Raw genomic sequence first — 15,231 nt, forward strand, 5'->3', positions numbered from 1 at the left:
GTGACCCATGGCATTCTCATTTTTCGGGATCTATAGCTCAGTAATGGCTTATTTTTTGCGTCTCAGGCTGACGTTTTTAACTGTACCATTTTTGCGCAGATGCTTCGTTTTGATCGCCTGTTATTGCATTTAGCGCACAATTTGTGGCGATCAAAAAACTTAATTTTGCCGTTTGGTATTTTTTTGCCGCTACACCGTTTACTGATCAGATTAATTGATGTTTGATCGGGAATTTCTGTACTCTGCGATACCAAATGTGTGTGTATTTTTTTTTTAACCCTTTAATTTTCAATGGGGCGAAAGGGGGGTGATTTGAACTTTTTTAGGTTTTTTTTTTTTTTATTTTATTAGTCCCCTATGGGACTATATGAATCAGCTGTCTGATCGCTCTGCCATATCTGCTGATCACAGCTACACAACTGTGAACAGGAGACCTGCTGCTAATCTGTCTCACCCAGCTCTCGGCTGTGTGAGGCAGGGAGTGAGTCATGTGAGCTACAGGAGTCATCACATTACTCTGTGCTACTACGACAACTACCGAAAGTCACGTGATCATGTCACGTGACTTCCAGTATCAGCCGGTGAGTAACATAGCGCGATCGTTATTATAATGGCGCTGTCACATATTGGGTTAAAAGGCATGGGTGGATAATGATTTCACTCGTGCCTAGTAGGCACACATCTCAGCTGTAAAAATCATCTGAGATGTTCGTCGATCGCTGCAAGCTGCCGGCAGCAGACCGCGGGCATTATTATTATTATTATTATTATTTATTATTATAGCGCCATCAATTCCATGGCGCTTTACATGTGAAAGGGATTTACATAATAGGGACAAGTACAATAATCATAAACAGTACAAGACACAGACAGGTACAGGAGGAGAGAGGTCCCTGCCCGCAAGGGCTCACATAACACTATGACCGCTAGTACGTAAAATTACTGACCGCGGTGGTGAAGCGGTTAATGTCTCTCTATAACCAGGATTACACAATAGTGAAGAAGACGTCTAGTGAGCGCTGTCAGAACCCTGTGGCTGAGGGATGGGGAAGATCCCTGATCCCAATCACTGGGCCTCCACCTCACCCCCTGATACATGAGGACATCAATGACCAGAAGATCCTAGAACTCACCTACAAGATGATTGAGCTGCTGACTGGAGAGGTGACACTGCTGGGAATTCTGGGACATTATACAGTAACAATATGAATGGATCGGGGGATGACGATATCATTTTTTGTGTCAGGTTCCTATAAGATGTCAGGATGTCACCGTCTATTTCTCCATGGAGGAGTGGGAGTATTTACAAGAATTCAAAGATCTGTACAAGGACGTCATGATGGAGGATCCCCAGCCCCTCACATCACCAGGTAATAGACAGGACTAAATATACATGGCCTATAATTATCTGTATGTAAATAATGACTTCAGTCTCTGTATATGTTTCCACCAGTTCCATCCAGTAAGAGGACAACACCAGAGAGATGTCCCCGTCCTCTTCTTCCACAGGACTGTAAACAAGAGAATCTCATTGTTCCTCAGGATCATCAGGTAGATGGAGAGAAGGTGACATGAAATCTCCCTATGATGTGTAGACGGCTGTGAAGATCTTGTGCTCAGTCTTGTTTTATCCACCAGTATTATATGTTTTATACTTGTGTAATGAACGGTGGAGATGGCAGGATTAGAGCTGATCATAGATGTGACGTCTCCATCTGTCTGTGACTTTTACAATATTTGTTTCAGGGGGAAGATCTGACCCATGTTAATACTACAGAGACATATGTGAGGAGTGATGAGCGGAGTAAAGAGGAGATTCCTACAGATAACCGCCCAGGTGAGTAGAAACCACTAAATGTAGAGAAGTCACAGATTCTCCTCAGTCACCGGCTGTGGCTGCGTTATTAGCAGTGTAGTCCCACATTGTAATGAAATGGTCACCAAATCCCACCCAAAATTATCACCATTACTTTGGGCATTTTAATTTCTTTTGTTGGAGTGAGACAGGTTTTACTGAAATTATGCAGTCTCGAGGTGAACCCTACCCCCTGTGATTTGAAGATGCTGACATTTAGCTGACCAGATCTCTAATCTGCAAAGCCCAATGACCGCAGATGTAGAATAAGGCTATGTTCACACAGGACGTTTTTCGCAGCGTTTTTTTTTTCCTGACCATAACTTGACCAAAACCTAATCTTGTGGCACGATGTCTCCTGAGAGCCATCTGCGGTTTTGGTGTGTTTTTTGTGGCGTTTTTACAGTATTTTTGTTTTGTTTTTTTTCATATGATGTCAAGACCAGCAAGGGTTCAACAGTACCCGAGTGCTGGGCTGGGCCGAGAGTGACCTGGATCCGGCACTCTGGTAGTAAAAACAAAAAAAAACAAAAAAAAGCAAGCACGCTATACTTTCCAGTGTCCGGTAGATGCTAGTGTATGGCCTCCTTCCAAGTATGACGTCATTTATGCCCACTAACCTGGAAGGAGCCCACACATTCTAGGATCATGCGTACCTGTTCCCGCAGTCCCTCCTACTTCTGGTGCCGCTCATTAGTCTTATGCATGTTCACTACTTCCCCCACTGGTGTCTGTGGGGCTATCGTACAGTAAAAAATAAATAAAATAACGAATGACGTAGAGTCCCCCCATATTTTGATACCTAGCGCAGATAAATCCTACAGCTTCAGGCTGCAGCCCCCAGCTGTGCTTATCTTGGCTGTGTATCAAAATACGAGGGACCCCACACTGTTTTTTTTAATTATTTAAATAAATCATAAAAAAAAAAAAAAAAACAGCGTGCGGTCTCCCCTACTACCCAGCCAAGATAAAGCCCACAGCTGGGGGCTGGTATTCTCAGGCTGGAGAGACCCAGCCTAAAAATATCAGCCTGCAGCCGCCCAGGATTGTTGCATCCATTAGATGAGACAATCCCAGCACTTTACCCGGCTTTTCCCGAATTGCCTTGGTGCGATGGCAATCGGGGTAATAAGGGGTTAATCGCAGCTTATAGCTGCGACTAAGCCCTAGATTGGTAATGGCAGGCGTCTATGAGACACCAACAACAAGAAGAGGAATTGCATTCTCCAATAGCTAAGCAATTACTCACAGAAAAATGGCAGCAGATGTAAACTGCCCGGGCCAAAAAACATAATGCACTACCAGGATGCAGCATGACCTCCAATAAATGGATGCATCACAGGTGCAAGAGGAGAAAATCACTCTACCGTTTCCAACGATGGAGGGGAGCGATTGCTTGATGGTAAAATTGCACACTTGTGGCTTACATAGGGCACCGTTCATACATGCAGATTCACAGTATCTGGTAAGCAGCCTATTAGTTACACCCATTGTATTAGATGCCAGCGGACTGCGCCAGTACTATATATATGTGAACCATACAGGGACAGTAACTATAGTATGCAAGGCCTAACAGTAGAGTGATTTGCTTCTCTTGCACCTGTGATGCCTCCATTTATTGGAGGTCTTGCTGCATCCTAATAGTGCATTAGTTTTTTTGGCCCGGGCAGTGTACATCTGCTGCCATTTTTCGTCAATGAGACACCCCATCACCAAACACCGAAAAAATCCTTTATTTGAAATAAAATACAAAACCACCCTCTTTCACCACTTTATTAACCCGATAATCCCCCTGTAGGTCCGACATAATCCACACGAGGTCCCACGGCGATTCAGCTCTGCCACAATAGAGATTTGCCGTGAAGTAGCGGGGTGGCTCAAGAAATTGCAATTTTTTGCCAAAAATCTCATATTTATAATAAGTACAGTTGGAATTTTTAGTGCTGTAGTGCACATTTAGTGCTAGCTTTTTTTTGTTTTTTCTTCACGGGTCTATGATTGTTACAGTCAGACGCTGGTGGTGCGTCTGACTGCAACCAATCTGATACGAAAGCAGTGAATATGGAATGAGCGGGGAAGTGGAGGAGCGGAGGTAAATATACCGCGCCTGCTCCAGTCCACCTATCCCCCAGCACCATTTAAGTGCCGGCCAGATACCCTGGATCAATTCCGGGTATCTAGTGACAGATGGACTTGCAGAGTATCTGCGAGCCCACCTGTCACCAGGGTGAAAAACTAGCAAAAGCGCTGAAAATAATTGACATGCTCATTCTTTTCAGAACGCCGTAAAACCGGAGGTATTTCACAAAACCGTCAGGATAAAATCCTGACGTGTTTGTGTGTGTGCATGTGATTTCAGAAATCTCATAGACTTTGCTGGGACTGTAAAAAGCAGCGTTTTATTAGCATGGATTTGCATAAAACCAAGGCAAATCTGCAGCTAAAAAAACGCTACAAAAACGCTGAGTGTGAACATAGCCTAAGATGATAAGTTGGAAAATCATGTGAAGAAAAATATGTTGTACGTCCGTATGTTGGGATTTTGCTTTTATGATCGAGACACCAGTCCATGTGCAGTGAGAGCCAAATGTGAATTTCTTTTCCAGTCTCTTATTATTTATATCGTCAAATATAAACACAGAAAAGAGAATACTGTTATTTTTTTTTTTATTTAAACCCTTCGCTTCCTCCACTCTCTTTTGGTGCATATACTGGTGGAGGAAGGGCCACCGGCTCCTTATTCTACCAATCAACGCATCAGTCAGTGCGTCTCCTTTATGGACGGTCAGTGCAGCAAAACCCGGAGAACTAGAGTGATGGGAGTATGGTATACTGTATATAGGGGCTTATGTAGGGGTTATAGTGTATGTAGGAGGCTATGTGGGGTTCATACAGTATATATATGTGGGGTTAATACAGTATATATTAGGATATGTGGGATTCATACATTTGTATAGGAGGAGACAGTGGGGTTCATACAGTATATAGGAGAATATGTGGGGTTCATTGTATAGGAGGAGACAGTGGGGTTCATACAGTATATAGGAGGATATGTGGGGCTCATACAGTATAGGACGATATGTGGGGTTCATACAGTATATAGGAGGATATGTGGGGTTCATGCAGTACTGTTTTTCCTGAAAATTAGACTCTGTTATATAATTTACCAGAGTGCAATTTTCAACATTGAAGCTGCTGAGGTAAAGTGAAAGCTGACCTCTGATTTGTTGCTATTGACAACTATATCCTTATCAAGGGTAACCAATACTTTATTCTATTCACTATATAACGCTGAAGCGTCCTGAGCGAGGCATCTTCGTAGAGCAGGGGTGGGAACCTCCGGCCCGCCCTGACCTTTTTAGTCAGGGCGGGCCGCCAGCTCTTTAAATGACCGCATGCACTGTTTGGGCGAACCAATGGGCTCTCCCGCTGTCCAGTGTTAGCGTGATCAGCGGTGTGTGCCCGTCCCTCTGTCCTCTCGTGCTGTCTGTGCCTGCCTCTCTGCCCTCCAGAGTGATCTGCCCGCCCCTCTGTCATCTCGTGGGGTGTGCCCGCCCCTCTGTCCTCTCATGGGGTGTGCCCGCCCCTCTGTCCTCTCATGGGGTGTGCCCGCCCCTCTGTTTTCACGTGCTGTGTGTGTGCCCACCCCTCTGCCCTCCGGAGCGATCTGCCCGCCCCTCTTTCCTCTCGTGCGGTGTGCCCGCCCCTCTGTCCTCTCGTGCGGTGTGCCCGCCCCTCTGCCCTCCGGAGCGATCTGCCCTTCGGAGCAATGTGCCCGCCCCTATGTCCTCTCGTGTGGTGTGACCGCACCTTTGAACTCCGGAGCGATCTGTCCTCTCTGCCCTCCGGAGCAATGTGCCCGCCCCTATGTCCTCTCGTGCGGTGTGCCCGCCCCTCTGTCCTCCGGCCTGCACTGTCTCCAGCCCTGTGTGTGCGCGCACCTGCACTCTGCTCCCCGTCCAGTACTTTGTGTACCATCCCCCCACAATTGTGTGCAACGATCAGTGCTGTGTCTCTTACCCCATGCTGTGTATCACCTCAGGTTTGTGGCTCCCCAGTAATGTCAGGGCTCTGCAGGTGCTGTGTGTAGTGCCCTGACATTACTGGGGGGGCAGTGCTGTGTATCATCCCCAGTGTTGTGTTCCCCCAGTGATGTCTGTGCCCCCCTCAGTAATGTCTTTGCCCCCAGCTCCTCTTGTGATGTGTGTGCCCCCAGCCCCTCTTGCGTTGTGTATGCCCCCCAGCACCTCTTGCGTTGTGTATGCCTTCAGCATCTCCTGTTATGTGTATGCCCCCCAGCCTCTCTTGTGTTGTTTGCCTTCAGCGTCTCCTGTGACTTATACATCACATTGGAGATGCTGGGGGCATATACATCACAGGAGACACTGGGGACATACACAACACAGGAGGGGCTGTGGGCATTTACATCACAGGAGGGGCTGTGGGCATTTACATCACAGGAGGGGCTGAGAGCATATATATGTCCCCAGCTCCTCATGTGATGTATGTGCCTCCAGTGTCTCCTGTGATGTGTATATACAGCAGTCCCAGCGTTTCCTTTCTGTTGTGTATACGTCAGTCCCAGCATTTTCAATGTGATATATATGCCCCCAGCCCCTCCAGTGATGTATGTGCCTTCAGTGACTCCTGTAATGTATATAGACCAGTCCCAGTGTCTCCTATGTGTTATATGTGCCTCCAGCGTCTCCTGTGATGTATATACAGCATCTCCTATGTGATGTATATGATTTACCAAATATTATTATGACAAAGAGTTGACTGCGCTTCAGACCGAGACAAACCTAGAAAAGCAATTGTGAGAAGCTACATGATTAGTATCACCAAACATCACAGCCGCACCAAAGAGAAGCTGCTCCGGCCACCACAGTAGGGGTAAGTTAATTTATTGTTTGACCAAATATAGCAGGGTCATTTGCACATTGATAATTTTGTGCAGCCCCCGAAGGTTGGCAGAAATTTCCAAATGGCCCCCGGCAGTAAAAAGGTTCCCCACCCCTGCTGTAGAGGCTGTCCATTGAAGTGTGTTTAAAAAGGCCGTCAGTGGTGTCTGAGCAGAACGCCCGGGCAGCAGGAGCTGGAGGAGCTGCTGAAGCAGGTACAGCAGTGCGGGGGCTGCCTGAGGTCTGTGACATCACAGCACTGACCACAAGGGTGCACTGCTGCTGCTCTCTGTTACCTGCCAATACACACACACACATGCAGTCAATTTTCCCTGATGTCACCTGCGCCAACTAAAGCATGCTGTTCCTCTCTGTTATTTGCCAATACACAAACACATGCAGCCAATATACTGAGGTCACCTGCGCCAACCACCGCATGCTGCTGCTCTGTTATTTGCCAGTATTAAACACATACAGCTGCACGCTAAAATTCTAATAATGAATAAGGGAACTCTGGTATTGCATTACTGCTATAGGAATATTTGAATAAAGGGATATTTAGCTTATGTATTGGCCAATGCATGTGAGCCCGGCCTATACATGTGAGCTTAAACAAGAATGCCGCGGAGACACCATCACATGTTTCTCAACGCTGGCAGGAAACTAGCCAGGTCGTTCACCGGGAAGGAACAACCACGGGAAGGGCAGTCTCCAGTTAAGGAAACCGCCTATACCAAAACATGGTATCCATCCACAGACAGCTGTTTCGGGGTATTTGCCCCTCATCAGTGTGTAGTAGGAAACTGGCTTGTGGGAGCTATGCCTAGTAGAAGACTACATAGGTAAGGATGGTTGACCTTAGGGAGAGCAACATCCAACACCGCGGAGACCCCATCACATGTTTCTCAACGCAGTGACACTAGAACAAGGCCAATTGTGCAAAACATGCACAATAAGAATATGCAAAACAAGAATGCCGTGGAGACACCATTACATGTTTCTCAACGCTGGCAGGAAACTAGCCAGGTCTTTCACCGGGAAGGAACAACCACGGGAAGGGCAGTCTCCAGTCAAGGAAACCACCTATACCAAAACATACATGGATACCATGTTTTTTGATATAGGCGGTTTCCTTGACTGGAGACTGCTTTTCCCGTGGTTGTTCCTTCCCGGTGAAAGACCTGGCTAGTTTCCTGCCAGCGTTGAGAAACATGTGATGGTGTCTCCGCGGCATTCTTGTTTTGCATATTTTTCCAGGGGACCTTGTTCTAGTGTCACTGCGTTGAGAAACACGTGATGGTGTCTCCGCGGTGTTGGATGTTGATCTCCCTGAGGTCAACCATCCTTACCTATGTATACATGTGAGCTTGGCATGCGTGCCAATACACACACGTACACACACACATCCGGCAATACACTGACGTCACCTGCACCAACCACCGCATGCTACTCTTTGTCATCTGCCAATACACACACATTCATTCACTCACTATATCCAACTCCTGAACCATTTTATTAAAGACCCTGTCTCTGTGAATCTCACCAGTCACCAGTTTGTTTCAGATGATATTTGCAGTCTTCAATAAAGTGGTGCCACAGTTGGCGGTATGCGCATGCGCTGAGTATGGCGCCATTATATTGAAGAATTCAACTACAATATGAACATAGCACTGCACACACTTGGGGACGATGGTGGTGGCTGTGGAAATTTTAAATAAGGAGGAGGAAAGCAGTTAGGGGAGTAATAGATACAGAAGATCTCACCCACAAAGTCTAGAATGGGTTCAATAGCTAGTTATCTATTTTTGTCTACAGTAGTTAGTACCCAAGATCCTGTGATTTATTCACTTTCTGCCGCACCCAGTTTTGTTTTCCTAACCAGAGCCCGTTATTCAAATCTGACATGTCACTTTACCTTGTAATAACTCAGGAATGGTTCTTCTGAGCCTCGTGTTTCTCATTTTTTTTCTTTTCCAAGTCACATTGTACTTTTATTGTTAAAGTACAATGTGCGGCACAGTGGCTCAGTGGTTAGCACTGCAGTCATGCAGCGCTGGGGTCCTCGGTTCAAATCCCACCAAGGACACTATCTGCAAGGAGTTTGTATGTTCTCCCCATGTTTTGCGTGGGTTTCCTCCGGGTACTCCAGTTTCCTCCCACAATTCAAAAATATACTGATAGGGACCTTAGATTGTGAGCCCCAGTGGGGACAGTATTGCTGATGTTTGTAAAGCGCTGTGGAATTAATAGCGCTATATAAATGAATAAATATTATTATTATATTATTGTTACAGGTAGAATTAAGTTGATTTATTTTGTTTCTTTATGGCAAAATCTGAAATTTGCCCCAAAATAAAAAGATTTATATGTGCACAAACATTGATTTTCTATGCCCTTAAAATAGAAAGTGATATCACAAAAAAAAAAGTTAAGCCACAGTATTTCCCATATTTCTACTTTACGTCTGTTTTTGGGGATTCAATTACCTTTTGAAGTGACTTGGAGGGGCCTATATCTTAGAAAATTGCACTCCTCATAGTATCAAAAACACATACATTCAATACATTTCTTAACCTTTAAATTGTTTAATAATAATTGCCAAGGAAACTTATGAGACCTTAACGATTAAACATCAAACACATTGTGTCTTGGGAACCGCTATGCAGGACTATGGCCACTCTCACTATGGTGTTAAAAGGTCTATGAGTAGAAGGTGAAGACAGTGTGGAAAACTGTTGAAATTAGAGGAGAGACGCTGAAAGATGGGCAAGATGTCTGCATATGTTGCAATGTTTTGGGGACCCGGGTGCTTGAGAAAGGGGGAGAATTTTTTTTATTTATTTTGCAACTACTCCTGAATCCAAGAATTTCCTAATGTTTGATCACATGGCAGGGCTCCGAAGGGTTGGAACGCTATTTGGCTGTTGTAACAGAACACTGATTATGTTGGAACAGTTTGTGGGCATCATTTGCAGAACTCTAAGAACAGAAGAAAAACCCACAAAGTGACTCCATTTTCCTCAGTGTAGTGACTGTGTTCACCCCACAGGCACTTTCTGGAAATTAGCATGTAGAGGATGTTGCAGAGAGAAGACTGCAAGTATGCCATTTTAGTGATTAATACATAGTCCCCAGCTTGTGCTTCTAGAGACACTCGCCATCGTTTTTATGTACTTCCCAGTACAGCAATGCTAAACTTGTGATAGATAACAATGGGGCGTAGTAGTTACTACTTTTTTATTTTTTGGGGGCCTATTATTCCAATGTTTGGGAGGCAGAATTAACAAAATGGGTGGAACACTATGCTCTAGTGCAGGGATGGGGAATCTTTTTACTGCCGGGGGCCATTTGGAATTTTTTACCAACCAGCGGAGGCCGCACACAATTATCAACTTGAAAACTACCTGGCTGTATTTGGACAAACAATTAACTCCCCCCTACTGTAATGTCCGGAGCTGCTTCTCTTTGGTGCAGCTGTGATGTTTGGTGATATTGATCATGTTGTTTCTGGCAACTGCTTTTCTAGGTTTGTCTCTGTCTGGAGATGCTGGAGGCATACACATCCCAGGAGAGGCTGGGGCATACACATCCCAGGAGCGGCTGGGGCATACACATCCCAGGAGCGGCTGGGGCATACACATCCCAGGAGCGGCTGGGGCATACACATCCCAGGAGCGGCTGGGGCATACACATCCCAGGAGCGGCTGGGGCATATACATCACACGTGAAACTGGGGCATACACATCACAGGACAGGCTACAGGAGAGACTGGGGCATGTACATCACAAAAGGGGCATGTACATCACAGGAGAGGCTGGGGCATGTACATCACAGGAGAGGCTGGGGCAAGTACATCACAGGAGAAGCTGGGTCATGTGCATCATGACCCAGCCTCTCCTGTGATGTACATGCCCTAGTCTCTCCCGTAATGTTCACTGGGGCATATACATCACAGGAGGGTCTGGGGCACAGACATCACTAGGGTGGCACAGACAGGACTGGGGGACAAGAACAGCACTGGGTGGCGGCACAGAAAGCACTGGGTGGCAGCACGGACAGCACCGGGTGGCAGCACGGACAGCACTAGGAGGCATCACAGGGGAGGCACGGACTGCCCTGGAGGGGCACGGACTGCACTGGTTTGAACAAAGCACTGGGGTGTACCCAGCACGGGGGGACAGCGATGGGTTGCGTACTCACAGAACTGGAAGGAGGAGTCGATGGAGTCACACAGCACAGGTCTGGGAAGCATGTACAGCAGGGAGGCTGGTAAATCTGCTGCACCTCTTCTGTGACTGTAGCGCTGCGTGCTGCTTACCCTGCCCACAAGGTAGGTAAGCCCTGAGTGTGCTAGCACAGGCCAGGATTGAGCCTAGGATGTACAGGCTGCAGTCGGGTCCCAGAAGGAGCCCGTATATTCTAGCGTTTAGTAGTGAGTCTGTTACAATGTATGGAAAAAAAAAGTCTGCGGAGACACCATCACATGTTTCTCAATGCTGGCAGGGAACTAGCCAGGTCTTTCACCGGGAAGGAACAACCACGGGAAGGGCAGTCTCCAGTCAAGGAGACCACCTATGCCAAACATGGTATCCATCCACAGACAGCTGTTTCGGGGTATTTGCCCCTCATCAGTGTGGAGTAGGAAACTGGCTAGTGGAAGCAATGCCTAGTAGAAGACTACATAAGCAAGGATGGTTGACCTTAGGGAGATCAACATCCAACACCGCAGAGACACCATCATGTGTTTCTCAACGCAGTGATTCTAGAGCAATGCCCCCTGTTACAATGTATGGGCTGCAGTCAAGATCTGGAAAGAGCCCGTAGCATCTACCCACAGGCCACGGAGCATGTGCTACTTCGCATCATACAGTTGGATTTAAAGGGCCGGCAGATGAAAAAAGCGCGGCTGCTGCCTAAGCACTGCAGTCCCAGGGAATGTGCCCAGGGGCTGCAGAACAAGTCATTGCAGGCCGGAGCCCCCCCCCCCCCCCCCCCGCCTACTCTAGTGGTTCCTGATATGAGATCTACTGTTAGATTGTGCACTGTTTTGTCTTGACTAATTTAATTTTGCTATTTCAATATCCTAAATTCTATTGATATTTTAGAAAATGTTAAATATTTTTAAGGTTATTTTATTAAAAAAAATAATAATCTTTATTCTTGTCAGATGCCTGTACGACGAGATCACAGGGAGCACTGAGATCTGCAGTTTGTATATCAGATCACCTTGCAAGCATACAAGATATAACTGAAGTATCTGTCAATATTCCAGATATACCACCATCCCTATACATCAAAAATCTATCATCTGATTGTATTAAACAGGTCCTATCTTCTGATTCATCACACACTATTGAGAAAAAAAATCAAAGTGCTCTTACAGCAAAAAAGACATTTTTAAGTGCAGACTATGGAAAAAGTTTTTCCCTCAAAATGTCTTCTGGAACACATAAAAAAAATCATACAGAGGAGAAGAGATTTTCTTCTTCAGAGTCTGGCAAAAATCTTAACCAGAAATCAGGGATTTTTACACATGAGAGAGTTAACGCAGGGGAGAAGCCATATTCATGTTCAGAATGTGGGAAATGTTTTACAAAAAAAAAAACTTGTGTTAGACATCAGAAAACTCACACAGGGGAGAAGCCATATTCATGCGCAGAATGTGGGAAACATTTTGGTAGCAAATCGCAACTTGCTATTCACCATAGAATTCACACAGGAGAGAAGCCATATTTGTGTTCAGAATGTGGGAAATGTTTTGCATGTAAGTCACATCTTGTTCAGCACCAGAATATACACACAGGGGACAAGCCTTTTTCATGTTCAGAATGTGGGAAATGTTTTGCAAAAAAAGAACATTGTGTCAGACATCAGAAAACTCACACAGGGGAGAAGCTATTTTCATGCTCAGAATGTGGGAAACATTATTTTAGAAAATCGCATCTTGTTACTCACCTTAGAATTCACACAGGAGAGAAGCCATATTTGTGTTCAGAATGTGGGAAACATTTTGCATGGAAGTCACATCTTGTTCAGCACCAGAAAATACATACAGGCGTGAAGCCTTTTTCATGTTCAGAATGTGGGAAATGTTATGCAAACAAATCACAACTTGTTCAGCACCAGAAAGTACATGCAGTGGAGAAGCCTTTTTCATGTTCAGAATGTGGGAAATGTTTTGCACTAAAATCAGTTCTTGATCAGCACCAGAAAGTACATACAGGGGAGAAGCCTTTTTCCTGCTCAGAATGTGAGAAATGTTTTGCACGTAAAACAGAACTTGTTCGACATTTGGTAACTCACACAGGGGAGAAGCCTTTTCCATGTTCAGAATGTGGGAAATGTTTTGCACGTAAAGCAGAACTTGTTCGACATTTGACAACTCACACAGGGGAGAAGCCATATTTCTGTTCAGAATGTGGGAAATCTTTTGCACAAAAATCACATCTTGTTGAACATCAGAGAAGGCACACAGGAGAGAATCTATATTCATGCTCAAAATGTGGAAAATGTTTTATATCTAAATCTCATGTTGGTAGACATATGCGAACTCACACAGGGGAGAAGCCTTTTTCATGTTCACATTGTGGAAAATGTTATTCAGAAAAATCAGACATGCTTAAACACCAGAACATTCACTAGAGTTTTTAGAGCAATTTTCATGTTCAGAATGTGGGAAATGTTTTAATCAGAAATTACTTTATTGTCCATCAGACCTCACACAGAGGAAAAGCCCTTTTAATGTTCAGTATGTAGAAAATGTTTTACCCACAAATGGCATCTTTTTGAACATCACAAATCTCCCATTGGGAGAAGCCATATAGCAAATAAGCGTTTTACTTGAAATTCATATTTTTTTGGGACATATGAAGAAAAAACATTGGCAAACTGTATAAGAAAATGCATTAGACAGTGAAAGTAAAGACAAAAGAGAAAGCAGTTTTGAATTAGAATAAAAATATATGTAGTTACTAATATACATCTGTTATCTAAAAAGAAAATAAAAAGCAATATTCTATGTAAATTGAATATTTCACATTGTATAATAATATATTCAATACATGGACAAAGGTATTTCTAACCCTGTGGCGCCCCTGCGGCTTCAGGCGCCACAGGGTACTGCACCCCCATTAGGGTGTAGTAGTATTCCCGGGTCCAGGGAATGTCGATGCTCGTTTACACTGAAGAAGATAAGAGACGGGCTCGTCTGGCAAAGGTAGAACGGAGGAATCTGGCAACCAAGGAGCGCCTCCAGTGGGCCCATCCATCGACCCGGGGAGAGCTCCACAAAGGGTACCTTCTCCAAATTTGACCTGAATAAGGGGTGGAGGTTCATCGCTGAAGCAAGACTGGGTAGGGAGGTGTTTGTGTCCCGGCGGGATGTAGAGGCCGATCTCCCCAAAGGTCATCCTGGTCAAGACCTGTACTCCGGTGACGGAGTTATCTACACTCGGCAAAAGGAGAGCGGGGCTGGTATGCTCTGGATGTGGGACTGTTGTCCCTAGGTGGCAGCTGCAGCATTAGTACCCACCCCAATGGCAAAGCCAAAACCAGTACCCATTGTTCCCCAAGAGCCCTACAGAGACAGAAAATGGAACTGTGATAAGGCCGCCCAACCCCCAAAAGAGAATTTTGGGGTTTGAAACCTGAAACTGGCTGGTCAGGAATTTCCATGCTCCCAGTAGATAATGTTTGAAATGTTCCCTGTTTAAAATTATGGACAACCGGGCCAATGGACATTGTGTGGTCGGAACGTTTCCTGTAAATAATTGCACCTGTTGTGCACTCTTCCAGAATTGTCGCAGCCTTTCTGGTCCTTTGGGATATCTGCTAAAGTGGCACACTGGACTCAAACGTTGAATGTAAATGACCGGTTTTCCTTAATGAAGGTATGATAATACTCTGTTGAAAAATGTAAATACTGCTGAACCTGTGTACAAAATATAAAATAATGTGTAATTATTAGGGATGAGCGAATATATTCGCCACTATTCGGTATCCGGCGGATAATGGGGTATTCAAGGTATTCGGTATCCGACGGCTAATATGGTATTCTCTCCGATACTTTCATTTTCATTTCTGGACTTCCTGGCGCCTTTTTCCAGCCAATGAACACATCTGACATTGCTTGCCCTCACCGTAACGCCACAGCCATCTTTGTTGTTGTATTACTGTGATTGGCTTGGCCGCACAGCGTCATAGGGGCTATATAAGGCTGCCACCGTTTTGTGAACACGCATTAATTCCGGAGCTGCCGATGTAGCTTGACTGTACTGTGTGCGTGACAGCGTTTCTCCAGCCAACTAATACTAGTCCTTCTAAAAGCTGAAGATATTTAGCATTAGCTGCTAATGGCTGTGTAAATCATAGAAACAGATACAGGGACAGTGCAGTGCGTTCTATGAGATAGTGTTCCTGCTGCACTATCCAAAATAGTCCTTGTAAGGGCTGAAGACAGTGTCCACTATCTGCTAG

At 45.2% G+C, this 15,231-nt stretch overlaps 1 protein-coding gene across 1 annotated transcript in view; it reads left to right on the top strand.

Annotated features, from left to right (window-relative positions):
• Window positions 1–13,604, top strand: part of LOC142312116 (uncharacterized) — a 39,863-nt gene extending 26,259 nt beyond the window's left edge. Inside the window, exons 7-11 of the mRNA XM_075351000.1 lie at window positions 985–1,164; window positions 1,247–1,370; window positions 1,454–1,551; window positions 1,747–1,837; window positions 11,924–13,604. Coding sequence (XP_075207115.1) covers window positions 985–1,164; window positions 1,247–1,370; window positions 1,454–1,551; window positions 1,747–1,837; window positions 11,924–13,398 — 1,968 coding nt within the window. The 3' untranslated portion in view covers window positions 13,399–13,604. The remainder of the gene's footprint in view (window positions 1–984; window positions 1,165–1,246; window positions 1,371–1,453; window positions 1,552–1,746; window positions 1,838–11,923) is intronic.
• The last annotated feature ends 1,627 nt before the right edge of the window (window positions 13,605–15,231 follow it).

This window comes from Anomaloglossus baeobatrachus, chromosome 5 (assembly GCF_048569485.1).
Source record: "Anomaloglossus baeobatrachus isolate aAnoBae1 chromosome 5, aAnoBae1.hap1, whole genome shotgun sequence".
NCBI lineage: Eukaryota > Metazoa > Chordata > Amphibia > Anura > Aromobatidae > Anomaloglossus > Anomaloglossus baeobatrachus.